Source organism: Anopheles funestus, chromosome 2RL (genome assembly GCF_943734845.2).
Source record: "Anopheles funestus chromosome 2RL, idAnoFuneDA-416_04, whole genome shotgun sequence".
Classification (NCBI taxonomy): Eukaryota; Metazoa; Arthropoda; class Insecta; order Diptera; family Culicidae; genus Anopheles; species Anopheles funestus.
In genome coordinates, this window is record NC_064598.1 from 7,952,834 (window position 1) to 7,971,544 (window position 18,711).

Here is an 18,711-nt window from a genome sequence, read left to right on the forward strand (position 1 = left end):
ATAAAAGAGCAAAATTACTGATAAGACACTTCGATTGGACCTGTTGCCCGGGTTTTGATTATAATCGATTGCGGAAAATTTTGGCGCTTCTTCAATGTTTTGCTGTTATCATCAGCAGCTTACGCGTGTGTACTGATGTGGAATGGCTTATCTTTGCATTCTAATCAAAAACAATGTCTCCGTTAAAAAACACGTGAGTTTATCAGACGCACAAATATAGGTACGTAATGAAGAGAGGAAAAAAACAAAGCGATAAGAATATATTTGTTTAGGGTAAATACATTTATGAAGTGATATTTTATGAAAGATCTTTCTTTTTATGAGTTGGACAAAGGAGATGAGTACATTTCATACACCAGTTGTATAGATACACATGATTCGCTGGATCGCTGGCATGTTACGATCGGCACAAACAGCCAGGTTGATTGTTGTCAGCTCTTAAACCACGTCAATTGATATGTTGTTTTATCGCTGCACACCGTAAACCTTCACCTCAATTGCGTCAGGGATTCTCAATGCATCTCGGAAAGGATCGGTTTTATCAAGTGTGTGCATCCTTTGCAGCGCGTTCCGAATTAGAAACATTCAGCATGGCAATGAAACGGAGCACTTAAAATGACGCACATAAGCAACAAAAGTGGTCCAGAAGTCTTACGAGCGTTTCCCTTCATCTAGCACTTATCAATTCATCAGGCACGGTGAGACGGAAGTGGTTTCACAAGACTAGCGGCCCTCGCCAATTGGAGTTCCGTTCTGCGTGTTTATCCATTGCTTTCGATTGCAATTGTTTTGTTTACCCACGCCGAGAGACAGAGCACTCAGTGCTCGGTGCTCCACATTGCTGCAGGTGGACGGATGGGACGGTCTGTGGATGCGCATTTAGATGCCCGAGTATGAATATGAAATGTGATAAAGTGGCTACCTCGCCATGTTGAGGGTGTTCGGTCCAATTTGTTCCTTTTTTTTTCTCTCTCTCTCTCGCTGGAACTACTGGGTAGTAATGAACCAGAAAACCAGGGCTCAACAGTGTGGTTGTTGAGTGTGGTAACAAATAGCAGTGGCCGCATCGTACTGACAGTCGGTTAAAACAATGATGTTTTATCATTCTTTAGTGATGTGCATTGGAAATTAATGTAACGTTTAATGTAACGTTGTAACGTAATTAATGTAACGTAAAGATAACGTTTGATAAACAACAACCAAAGTGTCTTAAGTGGTGTTCACGGATTATAGTGTGTGTGGATGTGAAAAAATCTTTGCACCAGAGCAACCGTGCGTGACAGAACCACTGGAAACAGTGGGTGGAAAATAGCTTAGCACAATCTGGTCGAAATATGTCGACCTACCTGAAAAATAAGCTGCTGAAGCGGCAATCGGGTGGTATGGAACTTCCCGGTCGTCAACATCGTAGCCGTTCGTTGGATGTAGAAGCGCTCCAGAAGTCCGGAATACAGGCATTAATGATTGTAAGAAAAATGTTACCTTAAATTAGTATAAATGTATTATTGTAGATTTGGGTTTGTCGGAGATTGGCAATTTGAAAACACTTAGCATACCTTTAAAGGTGCAAGTTATCATTGAGCATTGGAGGGGAGTAATAAACTTCCTTATAATACTGTAAACTCAAGTTTAAACAAACGAATTCATCAATAAACCACATCAAGAGTATCTCTTTTATCTGAAGAAAAGTATATCTTGTTGACATATTTTTAATTTTCTTCCATTTCTTACTCCTATGTTCTTACAGAAAGCTGCCGCACAGCATCAGCAACAGCTAGCCGTCCAATGTAAGTAAATATAATTTTGAAAATGTTTTGTTTTGTGCTCTTACTATCAACCAGATATAAATTCTATGATACGTTAAATGCATTTCTCTGTCAAGTTTAAGTGACAACAAATAACATGAAGTATTTATTTACTTATACCATCGCCGGTCTAGTGCGCATACAGGCGGTTTCACGCAATTGAGAATTTCCTGTACGTGCAATCTGTCGTTTTGAGTGTTTTTTATGTTTTTCTCGCTTAAACTGCATCTTGCTCCTATGAGTTTTAATTCGCGGTTTACGTACGTGAACTTCGAAATCAAAACTCATTTCATCGATTATATAATCATTTACATAAAATTTCAAAAGTAAAGCTGTCGAAAAATGGATAATCAAATTTTAAAGCAATATTGTTTCAAGAAGTTTGACGTGTAATTTAATATTTTAGTGATTAAATTACTGATTGATTCTGCTGAAGCCGTCATATTTAAATAAATAAATAATTTTCTTTCGGAATGTGGAAAGTGTGTGGAACCTCAAACATATCATCAAACCCGGATAAACGAGAGACAACCGAACGCGAGTCTATCATCCGATCAGAAGGGTTGATTACGCATTTGTTTTGGTTTAGCTTTTCAACCGGCTGTGTGGTGTACTATGACAGATGGCACGCACACATCGGCATAGCTGCATTGCATTGGCATTACCTAACGAGCCTCCTGGCTTGCATAGTGTGCGTGAGGTTGAATATTATGTTCATCGAAATATGTGTTTACCGCACTGTTTTTAGGGGATGGTAAATACTACGCCCCTACGTAGGGTTTAAACAGAAAAATGTAGCGAAATTGAATGAAGCAAATAATACGATAAATTTGCGTGCAAAGCGTGTGTTGAGAAATGGGAAACAGAGTAAAATTCCGCCGGCTGGTGCTGGTCATTAGGTGCGAGCGAAACATAAACAAACGAAGGAAGGAAGAAGAGGAAACACAGTGTCCATTGTAGGAACTTGTTGTATTTTAGAGTAACCTTGAAATGGTTTTACCGTAGCAGGGTGTGTGTGCGTAGTTGTATGAATTTTGTTTTGTTTTCTTGCCGATTGCGTCTTACTTTCCTCGGTTGTTCTCTAGTCGTCGGCTTTTGCTACACCTTCCTTGCGATTTTCTTGCCCTGTGTTTTTTTGCTTCTCAACAGAATTTCCTGTTATTGAAACTAAATATTGCAGCAACAACCTAAAACATAGCCGAGGGTTGGTTAAAATGAATATAATTTTCTACCGGAAAACACAACTGCCATTGATTTTGTTAACTTCACTTTGCTGCTCCGAACCGAAGGCCGTAACGAATCGAGTGTGTTTATCAAGTATGACTCATTGGTAAAATGTACCTCAAATATCGTTGTACAAATTTTTGAAGAGCCATTCACTGAAGAGAAGTCACTGAGGAGAAGTTCAAAACACTGCTTACAACTTCTACATTGTTGTGTTTATTTTTATTGCCACCATAACGCCTTGCCGGGGGCCGGTGAAAACTGGTTAACTTGTTTGTTTATTTCATGTTTTGGCATCGTGTATTAGCTATCTCAGCAGTTCCTCAACGTTCAGGGTCGAAGCATCTCTCTTCCTGTTATTCCGTTAAATATTATCTAACCCTTATGACACACTAACACACAGTTCGTACGCCGACTACACCTTTCAACTACGCTAGAGAGAACAAAATCAACAACAACCGGTTATTGCGGAAGGGTGATCAATTTTCTTAAGAAAAAAAAACAAGGAAGACATGTGGTCCTTATTGCGCAGCTTGCACACACAGAAGAAAGAACCGACATGATGTTGACGGCATCCGAAAGGTGAAAAGCCGGTTTATCTCTTGTGATCCATGAATTATTGTTATTTATTCAATTTAATTGGATGATTTTCTACAACAGAGTTATTCCAAAAAAATCAGAACGAATAATTATGTTTATTTAGCAAAAATTGCATTATTCCATGCAGGCCATACTGAAAAAAATATATCTTTTACGTGTGCTGAAAGCAAAGGAATCGGAACGTCGTGAGAAGCAAAGAAGGGGTTTGTTTTCCTTTAACGCCGCATTCGAGGAATGTTATTGTGTGCGTTGCGTGATTTCTTTGGACTATGAATGCAACACACACCCAAACACACATAACGTATTATTTAATACAATGAACAGCGTGTGAACCATGTGCTGACAATGTGTGCGTGAAGGAATCTGATCGTTCCTTTTAATGCTTATTTATAGTACTATGGGAAGAGTTATCCTGGAAAAGGAAGAAGTTTAAAAAAATAAAAAATGTAAATAAAACACTTTTCTTTATATTTATCTCCTGCCTGTCAGCAAAATGATGTTGGTGAATTTAGAATAATTTAATAATAAACTTAACCACCAAAGGAAAACTAAATAAAACATTTATGACAGGTGCAACTCGAGCTATGCCTTGCGCCCATAGTGCAGTGACGTTAGGGTTAGTTTGGTCCAACGTATCCGCGTCTCACCCATTTGCTCTTTGGTATTTGAAGCGAATGAAAGTGAAAGACGAAGCTCAAACTTACTCCATTGTATCGGTTGCGTAGTTACGTTTACTTTATAACAAGTTCAAATTGAGTGCTTAGGTGTTTCACTGTAGAATTCAAATCAAAACACGGATTGTGTTCCTTCCTTGTGTGGTACGGTGATAAGCAAACATAATACATAGTGCTAGCGGCAACAATAGTGTTCGATCATCGTGGTTCCATTTTATTCTCTTCTACAAACAAATCTACCTTATCATTGCTGTAAGACACTGAACGAGTGTGGAAAGTGCTGGCTGTGTGCGTGCACGCGTCCCTATTGTTTGTTGCGTGTTTTATTAGGTTTTTGGGAAAATTCCATTTAACACTATGAAACCGTGCTCTCTAGAAGTCTCTTCGGTGAAATACCCAAATATCGCCCCCTTCCACACCGGACGGTGTCTACGTGACTTTCAACGCTCCGCCATCGGCCCCTACCGAGAGAGCACAGTAACCTCCAGATGTGTGGAGCGCTCCACTAATACGCATGCTGCTACTATACTTCTATACGCAACGTCAAACGCAACGGTGTTTACGCAGTGAGTGAATAGGGTGTGTGATCCCACCCCCCTACCCAAACTAAGCTGCATTTATTCAGCTCCGTGCGTCTCTTTTGCACTCGATCACAACCAATCCACGATCTAAGGGTCTTCTCTTACGCATGATCGTGATCGTGAGAAGGTGCTAGTGCAGAAACACTCTCTAAATGCGTGCATTTGTTGAACGTTTTACTTTACGCACACTTTCGTAGGGCGCTGTTTATACGTTGGCTTTGTTTCTTCGATCATTGATCTTCTTCCACGCATGTCACAACAGATTTTTATTGTTGTGTCTTCACACGTACGCCTATCTGTGATGTTTATTGTGCAATCAATTTCATCTTCTATTAAATTTAATTGTCCGAATTGGCGCCCTTGGTCAACAGATCAATTATACTGTCTCCCTCGGGACACATTATATGAGTGCGTGTTTGAGTGCGTTAGTGGTAAAGAAATAAAGTATCAACATGAAGGTTCATTGTGACAAATAAAACCGCACGTGTGTCAGACAGCACGGTTGTTTGGAGACATCGCGAGATCTAGACGGGAATAAAAATAACTCTTTTCTCATCCTCCTTTCGACCCTGGTTTTGTCTTTCCAGGCTTTTATTTTCCTTTTATTTTTGCTGTCTAATGCCTTTCTATTCGGCGGAGATTTCCATTTGGCTGTTTCGGTAGTTTGCAATTGAATAAAATTGATTCCAAAGAAAACCTAATTTCATTGCTTCCGTTTGGACCGGAAAATGGTTCTTGCGAAGGGTCTTAAAAAGGCAGCGAAAGGTTCAAAAGTAAATTTACAATTCTTTTTTTGTATCATTGTTTCGTATCTTTCTGTTCGAATATAATGTATTTGCCACTTTTTGCCATAACAAAAGCAAAGACAATGTTCTATTCTTTTCATTGTGAACCCTTGTTTTACACTTAAATTTAGTCTAGTTCCATACAATATAAAAAACATACATACAAATGTACATTCCATTCGATGGTTCGCCTTGGAACTTGCAATGAAAATGTTTACTTCTCATTTACGTTACCTCGTAAAGAAGAAGCCATCGCAAAAACAAGCCAATCGATCATCCTAATGGGAAATTAATTAGGTTTCTCCCGCCGTTTGATTGATGCATTATCTTAACCAGATGAAACTGACACATAAAACCCTTCTTTATTTCAGTCTGAATGTCACCCAATATTATTGCCAGCAAACAGTTACGGTTGTGTGTAGGCTATGGGGGAGGACTTAGAAACAAATATTTTATTTATTTTATTACACAAATGTTTATTTAGTGAAAAAGAAAGGTAAACCGAAGTAAAAATACTAGCATAATCAACACTTTCATCGGATCGTTGTTTATTGGAAATCTGTCCCATTCATTTTGCTCAAATGCGCTCAAAAAGAGAATGTTGTACAAATTTATTTATGTTGTACCTTCTGGGAACAATATCCCTAACTAAGATTAAACTTTATGCCAACATGCTGCTGCCTACACGATTGTTTTGCATCCTACACGAAGAAATCTGTCCTTGAAAAAAAAGGAAAAAAAAAACATTTCGGAGAAAACCCGTATAATATACTCCCGGAAACCTCGGGGGTTCAGTGTTCTGAACATGTGTCCACACCATGTCTAATCGTTACCAGCATAAAGTTGCCCGTTAACCGTAATTTGACAAGCGTAATTTGTAGATCCTTGGCTTAATGCTTGCCCAAGAAAGAAGAATATCCGGCGAGCGGAAAAACAGAAACCCACCGGAAGAAGCTTACGCGCATTGCCTTTTACCCTTGCGGAATTTTTCTTGGTAGCATTATGTATTGCCTCTTCTTTATAGTCTTTGCATTAAAAGCGGTACGACCTGTTTTTATCTTTCTGGGGTTTTTTTTTGCTACACAAACCGTAACCTTGTCCACGAAGGGAAGACACAAGTGCGGATGTTGCTTCGCAAAACCCTTCAATGATAATTCTGCTGAGAAGCAAAAGAAGCACAATAGATTTCTATTCACAATGTGACAGCACAATAGGAATGCCATGAGAAAATTGTCAGTGAACGGTGTCAGAAGCAGCAAACAAATTACACTACGGAAGGTCAAAACAAATGCAACAAGCGAGTAGGATGGTACGGAAAACTATAGATCCTTTCACCCATTTTTTTTATAGGAAACATACAGAAAAAAGCTCGTAGTGAATCTGCCAATCGCACAGCCATTTTCTTATTCGTAAAATAAAGAGTCCGCTGGGGATGTGCGTGTATGAGAAGTTGATTTTTCCTTCTTCATCTACCTTTAGCAATGGCAGTTCAAATTACCTCAAAAAAAGCCATTTCTCATCCGATAACATCCTGCAGAAAAAAAACCCCTGCGGGAGGAAGGAAATTGTCACCTTTTTCCTTCCAACCTTCCCCACGATGGAGACGCCAAGTCATCCATCCATGTTCGCTCCCTCACTCAAGGACACGGTTTCACTCTCACTTTTAATTTTCCGAACCTCATCGGAACACATTTCCCCTCAGATAACACTGTATCGCGTGTTGTGGTGTGGCACTCATTTTCTCATGATGATCGAACTCACCATAGTCATTCCGGTCGCTTTTCCCAGTGAACGATGAAAAGCTTGCGATGAAAGAATGTCACAATCCGAGACGGCGTGTGTTTACATTCCTTGAAGCATTTTTGTTTTCATCGTTCTGTTAGTTACTCAACAACGTTTCACACACACACACGTATTGCGTACTCTTTCTAATCGTCACTCTCGTACTCATTCGGCTGGAAACGTTTAGCTGTGCGGCGTCTGCGCATCGTTTGCAAGCGTTTTACGTGAGGAATTTTCCCGCGCTTGGCACTGTTTCGCTTCTCCAGCTATGCGGGAGAATACGAAAAAAGCGTGTATCCGACCGAATGTCACGTAGGCCACACACACAGTATGATGTTTTGCGTCGTTTCTTCTACGAATATAGAGTGTTTTAAAGCGTTTTCAATATCAAGAAGCTTCAATCTTGCACAAAAAAAATTGTAAAGAAATGATGGGACACTCCGATAAATGTTTATACTTGTTTTCCCCGTTTTTGTTAGGTTCATCGTTCAAACCATTTTTTTGGAGGAACAAAATCAGTCAAGTGGAAAAATAATCTTAAATCTCCCCGTGTCAGGGTAATGGTTTTGAATTTTCCTGATTTTCTTGTTGAGTTATCCGATAGCAATCCAAATTTGAAATGGTCGCCAAGAGGGTTAAAAAGCTTTTACGCTTGATGTGGATTAACTTGATCAAGCGCGTAGCATAAGTAAGTGAGTCCCCAAAAACCTCTGTTGTACTCTTTGTCTTTATGCTTTTTTTGTCGAATTTTCGGAGTAAGTAATAGGGAAGAGAAGCAGGATTTCTAGTAGCAAAATAACATTAACTCAGGCTGTTTCATAGTTCTATTGTACCACTTTATCAATTTGTTGCACGTGAACCAATTTCATGTACCTTCGCTTTGTTGGCCTGTAATATTTACGTCGTAGTGTATTACACTCGGTGCCGGCGACTTGTTTACTATTTTCATTCAGTAAAGGGCCTCCATAAAACTGCCACCACTCGTTCGATACCTTGAACAACTGAAAGTAACTACCAATGCGTTATGTACAAGGTGGCGCCAACCATTAGCGTCTAGCGGTAATGAAAAAGTTTTCGAAGAGTTCAAGATATGGACGTCCTACGACACTTTAAAATTTGTTGCTGAAACCATCAAAACCAGCGTTCCAGCGATAGAGCTTATTCACGCAAGTCTCGTGACTCTTCGGTACCGATGCTAGGGGTGGCCTCGCGCCAACCTTCATTCCACTGGACATATTTTTGGTAGCGTGTCCCTCATCTTGAGGTTGCTCAGTTATCTTGCACTCGGTGTGATGAGATGAGTGCACAGTTGAGCTGAGTGTACCTTTCCGTAAGGTGGCTTGGAACATCTCGCCATAGCAAAAACCCATTCAATACGCTTTTGAAACTCGCACGAATCGGACACAACCGGAAGAATCGCTATCAAACGGTCGCACGAGACACGGAAGAGTGAGAGCGGGGAGATAGAGGTTGATGACGTCCTCCTCCCGAAATGAACCGTGGTGTGTAGCACGTGCAGTGATGGTGAAACGGTGAGAAGGTAGTATTGCACAGGCATTTTTCCGATTTGGCGAAAATAAACAAACGCTATTATATAAGAGTGGCCAAAAATGCACCTAGGCTCCCGTTTGCTTGTGCGCGCACCGTCTGGTGTTTGATAATGTGATTTGAAGTGTTTGAGGTTCTAAGTTAGAATTTGTGAGAATTACGACGATCGACGATGAAGGAAACTGATGCAACACACGTGAGGGAAAAACCCCCCCGTTCCGCATTGACCTAAATATTTTGGGTGGAAATGTGGGAAATACGCACGCATACTAGCTTAAAATACGCAACCACACACAGTGACCATGTGACTCTGGAGCTTCTAGGTGAAATTCTCTTCCACTCAATCGCACATGGACGCGAACTGTCAGCAGTGTGAAGAATTCTTTCGATATCGTGGAGCCACACATAAATGGACGCTTATCACAATGAGGTTGGCGCTATCTAAATAGAACATTCTTTTTATTTAGATAGATGTTTCGGTATGTTGTTTTGATGTTTAAACATGGTAGAGCACCTGATAACAACGGTGAGATAAACTACTCACTTGGGTTTGTATGTACGATTATAAAAAAAATGTTACAAACTTTTAATTTGTTTTGTTACTGAACGACAAAAAGGTGCGTTGAACTGGTCAATTTCCGTTGCTCCTTCGTTTAAAGAACATACGTGAAAGATGGAAGAATGTTGTGTGGATGAGAATCCATCCTCCCACCCTTCGTGATGGTTTACTGAGTGAGATATTTGTGTTCTCATTCTCACAACTGTCATCGGGCGGAAACGCACGCAAATGGGCTGTGTCGGCTGAGCGTTTTGGGGCAAGGGATACATTTATAAAATGCTTCAAAAGAGAGATTCATCAGGATGTCTGCTTGATTTCCATCGTCAAGCGCTTTTACCGCCGAAAGTGGCTCTCCATCATCGTCCAAAGGGGCGCACCTTTACCTTCATCACAACGCTGTGTCGGATTCGCGTTGGATCACGCGAGTAGCCGAATGATGCTGATATCGATTTTCTCATCTTGTTGGCGATTTTATGTAGCGCCGGTCTCCGGTGTCTCGCCACATTTGTTTCGGGGTTGTTTTGAGAAAAGGAAAGAAATTGTATCTTACTTGATGATGATGTGTGTTTTTTTCTCATACCGGAGTAAGAATGCGGAGATTTTTAAGTTTTTGAAGAAAATCGATTGCTAATGATTAGTTTCTGAATCTTTCATTAGAGAAAAATGGAAAACGGAAACTTTGTTTTCTTTTACAGAACTTCCCTTATCCGGTACATAAACAAAGAACTTTTCTTTACAATTTATTATTCACCACTTGTACGGGAAGCTTACTCATTTCGCGTACCATTTCATGATCCCAGAAAGGTTTGCTTATTGGGATACAGTTTTCCCTGACAGACACATTTCTTGCGGTTGGTCACGCGCCTAGACATTATTGATTTATCCATCCTTATCATCATCATCTCGAGTGTCTGTGTTATTACGTGGTGATCTAGCATCGTTGAGACGCGATAGACGAAGCTTGTAATAAATCATTTCTTCATTAACGCTTTGGAAGTAGAAAATGGGAGATTTAATTTGCAATCAACAGAGCATATTTTAATATGTGTGCAACACGATATAGGGGAAGTTATTGTTCCGCTTATTATATCTGAAATCTTGACAGGCAGACATTCCTTAACCATAGTTGCCTCTTAGCTGGATAATAGTCAGTCCAATAAAAGGCTGGATTGGTCCATATGAGATTTTGAAGCAAATTGCAACGTCCTATTTTCATTATTTTTTACTTCTTTCCATGCGAATTCATGTATTTGTTTCATCTTTTTTAATTCTATTCTACAGTCTCACTTGTCCCACATGCTTATGCTAAGGGACAAGCGTCAAATTGTCTGGTTCTGGTTGTGGGGCTTAATTTTGTTTTAATCGCTTTACTTTCCAGTTGGGGATCGTTTTTATGTGCATTCTTGGCTATTTTTTTATGACCCAACGCTTCCACACTCGTTCTCAAGTACATTCCCCATAACGTATGGTATTTTGGTGTGAAGGGAAATAAAATGAGTTTCAGAAAATGAAACGGAATAATACTGCAAAAAGAAACAAAAAAAAATAGAAATAAAAATAACCCGAAACATGCAATTCCATTTGCCAACCGTTCCGGTGTTCACCGACTGTCAACTGATCTTGGTGTGGGATAGCATTCGTGGATTTTGCAAACGAATGCAATTGCAACATGACCGTCAATCGTCATTTGAACGCTGAGAAGAAATTCTTTTATTTTTTTTTCACCTCTTCTTTCTTCCAATTGCAATGTTTCTGTACAATGGTTTTGCTTATGTTAAGCGTGTGTGCACATACTAAGTTTGGTGCAATCGACAGAGGAAGTTTGGTGTCGGGTTTTGCAAGAACTGTATATTATTTCGTTATTTCGTTAAGCATTTCTGAAAATTTAAAATTATGCAAATGAAATTTTAAGAAAAAGTTATCTTTCTTTTCAATAAGAAAGGGAAGAGTGTTTCGTGAGAATATTCTTAGTCTTGTTGGCAAATCTTGAACAGTGAACAAAACACTGACCAATTATAACGCATGAACAGCGTTTAATTCAATCAGAATCATTTTTCTATAGCGCTGGAAGCATTCCTTTAGCCTCTCTGTAACCTTTTCCATACGATCGATTAGAGATCCTAACTTAGTAAAAAGTTTCACTGCTAGTTCACATCTCTTATCGTTCATCCGATGGCATCCTCTCATAACCTTGGTGTGTTTAATTAGATATGATTGAATTAATTTACCCAAACCAACCAATCAATCGAACGTTGGTGTCTATTCGCTTCACCGTCGTCCAGTGAAGAAACTTTACGGGACAAAACGGCAGTTATTCTTCAAACACTCATGGCGGTCTTATGAAGCAACCAACCCCGAGGGAAACGATTCATCTTTTGTCTCCCGCCACCGGGAAAGGGTTTTGTGGCTGTAGAACTGTAATCAATAAGCGAATGAAGTTGGTTCTTCTTTTATGCTTTTCTGCCCGTTGTTGTTCTGGGTTTGTGTTCAGCAAGTTGGTTTTTTTTGGCAAGTGTTGCCCCTTTTTTATAGTTTCGTTTGACCGCAGAATGATTTTAAATCGATGCATAATGATACAAAAACAAATCCCGCCATATGGTACACACCCGCTAGCTACGTATATTGATTCGGTTTGTATATGTGTGCCTTTAAATACAGCGTCAGGCTTTCCATTAGACCTTGACATTCGTGCAATGTTTTGTTGCTGAAATTCGTGGCCAAATCGATCGTTTGTTTTCATGCGTTTTAAACATTTTTTTATTGTGTTTTTTATTTGATGTTGAATTCTGGATACTTAGGAAGGTTTTTCAAATTTGCAAATATTAAAAACATAAACTGATGAAATGGACATTCACCATTCCACCAGTAAATGAAGGAGTATATACCTCATCAACCATTTTGAAAATACCGAACTGCCAACCCATTGATGATAAGGTTGTTTAATTATGCGATGATAATAATCTCGAACGAACCATGTTTTCTCCATCGAACGTTGCATATGTCAGAAACCCAGAATATCAACGCATATTGTTATGCAATGCGCCAGATAACGAGCAAAACTTCACATTGTTGTGATATTCCAATTATGTGTTGTGTCCTGGATTTCCTCATAGCAAAACGTACTTTTGAATTCAGTGTTTTGTTGACGGTCATATATGGTATGATCAGGATGTCTAACAACATAGCGATCTATTCATCCTTTTTCAGCGTTTTTTTGCGGCCATTTTGAAATGTGAAACGATAGTAGAAAGACAGACGACAATAAATGGACATCGCGTCGTGTAACGCTGCGAGGGTCGTCCCGTCATGTCCCGGCAATCATCCGTCCCTCTGTATTTTATTTTATTTTACATTGAATTCCTTGTTTTCATGATTGTGTTATCCTTGTGTGAAAATCGTTTCCTTGGCGCTGTTTTTTTTTCCTCTGACGTTTAGGAGGAAAAAAGTATGATGAGTTCTGGTAGAGCGGAGTTAGTGTGAAGCCGACATGATTCCTCCATAAATTAGCACGCCGGGGGGTTGTTATGGCGCTGTGAAGGTGTGCTTTTCAAACGGTGGTTGAGGATGAGGGGCGTAGATTGAAGAAAGGAATTATGGAGGCAAGCAATGGGACACTAGCAGTAACACACTGCCTTCGTCCATACGATTCTGCAGCAACAGCTGGTTTTGCGATTCACGTTTCGCATTAACATCCCAGGAGGAGACATTGGGGAGCTATGGGGAAGAAAAAAGTCATGCTGGTCTGGTTGAAACCGCTCGTACAGCCATCATTCAGTTAGCACACAGGAACGCAGCAATTCAGTCGTTGATCGTTTGTTGAACGCGAACGACCCGTTGTGGAATGCGTTGTGCTTGAATCGTCCGTGCCGTTTAGGGATTTTTAAACAAGCATTTAGATAAGAGCTGGTTTACAACAGGAGTATTACAACACCTGGCAAGGGATACTTTACTGGATATATTTACGCAAGTGTCATACAGATAAGATACGATTTTAAATAATTTCCACGCGTGTTCTTATCTTGTTATACAAGGATGAAGTTTAAGTGATCAACAGTCCGGCGAGCCTTTATCTTCGGCAGAGTGCGTGTCTTCCAAGCGAAGCGTGCGAATTAATGTGTACTTTTATATCGCGATAGGTTCATATACAAGGAATACGCAGAATGTGACTGAAGTGCGCATCAAAAGTGTTGTTCCAGAAGAGGAAGTGTTCCATCTGCCGAAGGCTTCAACCAACCAACGTGTGTGTTCATGTGAACGTGAGATTAATCACGAAGTCATTCCGAAACAGTGTGTGATCAGTGCATTTCAAACATTTCCCTCAGCCTCCGTTAACATTATTTGCATTTGATAGTAAAGATAAGAGAGTTCTAATCGATTAACCATGCACGGTATTCAGCATCTTTTTCGGCAACACGCACTCGAGAAACAGGCGAGTGCCGATAGTTGGCATTCGGCCAACTCCTCGAATCAGGTACTGCAAGGTTCTACGTCGACAATGTCGTCGGCATCCTCCGCTAGTCATCAACGACCACCGAACGAACGATCGCACAGTATCGACGAGTCGCAGGTATCGCTGGCAAGTGAAGGTAGGTTCAGAACCGTTTTGAGTCACCAAGACGAGTGTCTGCCTACTTGCGTGTGTATGAAATTCTGAAGACTCTCAACGTGCACCTTGAACATGGCATGCTCAAAAAGCTCAAAATGCTTTAAAGAAGGATAAATGCTCCCAAACAAAACTCCCCCGGTGGCGCTTTAGTAAATTTACACTTCAGTTATAGGAAGTGTGTTTTGAAGGCAACAGTTCCCAAAACAAATTGTTTGCTATTTTTGGTGGAGAACACTTTTCCGTGAATGGTCAATTAGTAGCCACGCGAAACAGATTAGCAATCGTGAGCATTTTATTCTCACCCGCACGACGCAACGTGCGGGTAGATTCATTGTGTTTTGAATTGTAAAAGCACAAAAATTCAATCAAACCAATAGCGTTTTGTTGTCTTTTTCTCATACACACGCGTGCAGGCTAATGGCATCGTCTGCCTCAAGAGTGACGACTTTGTCACAGTGTCATAAGTGTGTTAATTTATTTTACCAAACACAACAGACTATCGGCTTGCGTCGAGTCCGCGTCACATTATGGCCGGTGCATCGGTGCGATCTCCAACGTCACCGCAGGAGTATTACAATCTTGGCGTCTCGATACCGCGTGGTCGCAAATCGCCGGAAAGTCGCGGTAGCCAATGTTCTGATATGAGTGCTGGAGCGAACGGGATAAAGCGCATGTCGAAGCGTACGCCAGATCCACGAACAAATGCTTACAACCCGGTAAGTCCAACGGCTGTTGGCGAAGGTGCGTCTGGTAGATTTTATCCTAAATCCTCTCCAACTTCCCACAGAATGCTCGGCGAGGTTCGTTGGAGAGTGCGTGCTCGCCGCCGAACCATCATTACAACACTGCCGGTTACTTCCCGCACGATCTGGACGATATATATGAGTACAAGACGGATCATCAGTATTTCACGCACACCGGTGCCTATCAGCATCCGGCGTACCCGTTAACCTCCGACCATCAGCGCAATCTGCTGTTCCAGCGCAACCATGGCTTCCAATCGTTGGACGAGTACGCATCGTCCGGTGTTTCCAGTTCGAATAGTTCGAACAACCGGCTACTCGGCTATCGGCACCGATTCGATAACAGTAGTTTTGCCCGCAAGCTCACGCAAAGCATCTCCCAGAGCAGCATCGATAGTGGCCATTCGTCGACGTCAAAATCCTCGACCAACAATAATAACCACGAAAAGCGAAACCGCGATAAGGGTGGAAACAGCAGCCATGGCAGCCACCATCATCATCATTCGATCACGGAGATGATCAAACACCTTGGCAAGAAGGCACACATTTGGCCGGGTGGACGCACGCGCCATTCGTCGATCAGTGAGGATCACCACCCGACGGACGAGCGACGTAGCGGTGGTGGAGGCGACGGTGATGGTATGATTGCTCCACCGAAGGAAGACTTCCGGACGCGATCGCGTTCGCTCGACGTTGATCAGACGCGCCGAATTTTGGATGATTGTGAATCGACGTACAAAATCTATAACAAAATACTGCGTGAAGGTAAAACTGCTACCGGTAAGACGTGTGCCATACATACTTTTATGTAAATAGAGTAGGAGTATTTGAAGTTGTGGGGAGCATTTGTTGGACTTCTCTATTGAATCCAGCTTTAGTGGTGGGCAGCTTTAGGTAGGCACACTGCCTGCTATACTGCCATCAGATTCAAGGTGTCCATAATTTGTAGTTGGTTTAAAGATTCCTCTTTATGGGAGATACCGTATCTCGTTCTGTAGCAAGGCAGCAACTTCTAGAGGATATTATGAGGCTTTATACAGCACGCCCATAAAGTGTAATCGAGATATAAAGGAGTGCTCGGGCACAACAACGAGCTGCCAATTATCTCTTCGGTGCTTTTGTTGATCACTCTGCTACTACAAGACGCGCCAGAGCGCAATCTTTGCGTTGCTTCTTCGTTTCCCCCTTTCCATGTCCGGACACTTATTGGCGGGTGTATATAAATAAGCAGTGTGTTTTGTCCACCGCGACCACTTTTCGGTGTTGGTTTGTTTCCCGAGCGGCGCGCTTACGTAAGCGTGTGTTGTTCCTCTTGTGTACGTCGCGTAAATGTCGCGTTGGCGTGTGGCCAGTCAATTTTTGGTGTGTAAACCGGCTCCCAATCACAACGCTTGCCAATGGTTTCGTATCTGTTCGCTTCTTGCATCGCGTTGTGGGTTCGGTTCAACGTCGCACACACCGGGTACGGGGTGTTGTTTACATGAGTTTGTAAACAGACGGAATTTGCCGGCTACTCGAAACCGCACAATCCATGGTGCACTTTTGATAATTTAAGTGAACGAGTGACGTGGTGGTAAAACAAGTCTCAGTGCACGTCTGCAATGAGATAATGGAAGCTGTGATGTTTACTATGGTATTGGCATGTTCGACAGCCGTCCGACTATTTGGTAGTGTGTTCGGTCAATCTGACACAAAGTAAAGAATTCCTGAATCTTCAAACAAAAGCTCGTTCAGCAGAGCTTCTGTTTGTTTTGTGCTATGAAGAGCGATGGGGATAAAGTCTTCAATCTTCTGCCTTTGTTGATGAAGCCGGTAAAGATGCTTATGAATAGGAATTGTAAAGAACTGAGCTTCTGGAGGTAGCTACAATTTGATCTATTTATAGGACAGTCGTCAAATTCTTTTCCATAAAAGCAATCATTTGAACTTTCGTTCAAACAAATTCAAGTGTATGATGGATCTTTCGACTTTGGAATGAACAAAACACGAAAAACATGTTTTGATGCACCCGATTCCGAGCTGCATAGCGTGATCAGACGCAAAAAGAAGCACGATACAGACAGTTAAATAGAGAGAACTTGACTCTCGACTGCCTATAGAAGTGGTCGGATTGAAATCGATAAACAACACAAACAACTGGAGCGAACGCGAACTGTGCTCGGGAAGAACGGAGCCGGCAACTTTGTTTACGAAGTGGAGGCACGTCCAGCACAAGCCCGCGTTCTGATGATGGCGTCAGCGAAGCATGCTATTATGCAAATTTTGCTAGGAGTAGCTGCGTTTTTTTCAAACACATAGAGCTGGTTAAACTCCGCATTCGCACGACGTGTGGAGATCGCGCAATACCAGCTACATTCGCAACGCACGAGAGAACGACGCTGTATGCAAATCGGGTCGTTTAGAAGTGTCCGTTTGTCCGGTTTGTGTAGGTTGGAAGTTGATCGAACGGAAAAACGTAGTCTTTTACGTTCCTGTGTCGATGTTGTCTTTTCCCAACGGTATGGTGATAAATAATTGCTGGGTTGGGTTTGGGCTCGGTGCCACATCGAAATTAATATACTACTGTAATTGGATTAATTTATTCGTCCGCCTACTGGAGGGGATCTTAATCTTTACTGGCGAATACTTCTATAAGTCAGCAGAAGTACACGGTTGAGTTTGTAGGCAACTTTTTCCCGATAATCGTGAGTAAATTGCGCACTAACAAACACGACTTCTCACTGACCTGCCCCATCAAGTTCCAGTATGTGACGTTCTAGGGAACAACCACCCCGGAACAACTGGAGGAGTTTCCCGTTGAAACAAACCGGAACTCTTGAACCAACCTATCCTTCTCAGGTTTCTAACATTAAGAGGTTCTCCCGTTGCTTCAAGTTCAAATGAATGCAAAAACGAAGAGCACACTAGCTAGGCTATTGCGCCGTCTGGAACACTCTCTTCCACAGCTATGCCGGTCAAAGTCGACCTTCGAGCAAAAACATTGCCCGGTCATTGGCGACCTTCTCCCGATACCGGCGCGAATTTGCAAATCAAACGTTCCTTTTTTTTGCATATCCATGACCATGTTCCCTCGAGAACATTCATCGCTGTTTGGACCGTTGCGATACATGGAATGTGCCACGTCGCGGTTAGGACAGTTTTGCAGGATCGGTAATGAACGCGTGACGCATCAATTATCGGAATGGGGTTGTATTTTTTGTTGTTGTCGTTGTCAAATCAGTTACTCACTTCCTCATATCGCTAGCTGTTGGTTTGTTGTTGAGGATGTGTCCACCAGGCCATGTAACGCCGTAATGTTACGATATTGCTAAAGGTCACCTGAAAGCATTGTTCAACGCAATGAGTTGTCAAAGGTGGAGTGTGACAGAGAAATCGCGCAGAGAAATGCATTTAACGATTATTTATAGAGTGTAATTAACAGCAACAGTTTTCTAACAAGATTCGTTACTTCTTACCTTTGCAACAGCCGCACATATGCGAAGAGCTTCAGCCGAACTAGCAGAACGACGGCGAGCATCACTAGGAGCAACGCGAGGACTACGAGCGGACGGTACGCTTGATCCGTATCATGCTGCGATCCTGTTCCGTGACTCAAGAGGGGTAAGTTTATGTATAAATCATAACTAAAATGCTGAAATGACATAATAATCCCGTAGATCGATCGATTCGAATCGAGCAAAACCGTTTCTGTATGACGATGTGCAGATTGCATACCCATTAGGCGCAACGCAAGAACCGTGAGCACGTGGTTGAGCAACGAGCACAACCCACTCCCGTTCCGGCGCACTATTTTCGTGATGATTT

At 41.6% G+C, this 18,711-nt stretch overlaps 1 protein-coding gene across 9 annotated transcripts in view; it reads left to right on the forward strand.

Annotated features, from left to right (window-relative positions):
- The window catches only part of LOC125761414 (uncharacterized), a 58,035-nt gene that overhangs the window by 23,927 nt on the left and 15,397 nt on the right, over positions 1–18,711 (forward strand). For 4 of the 9 annotated variants that reach the window (XM_049422507.1, XM_049422506.1, XM_049422505.1 and 1 more), the window contains 2 exons: positions 1,748–1,787; positions 18,374–18,507. In XM_049422507.1, coding sequence (XP_049278464.1) covers positions 1,748–1,787; positions 18,374–18,507 — 174 coding nt within the window. Of the gene's footprint in view, positions 1–1,747; positions 1,788–4,121; positions 4,448–4,926; positions 8,992–11,921; positions 14,145–14,659; positions 14,881–14,951; positions 15,688–18,373; positions 18,508–18,711 lie in introns of those variants that run through there. The other 5 variants (XM_049422510.1, XM_049422509.1, XM_049422511.1 and 2 more) reach the window with 5 other exon arrangements.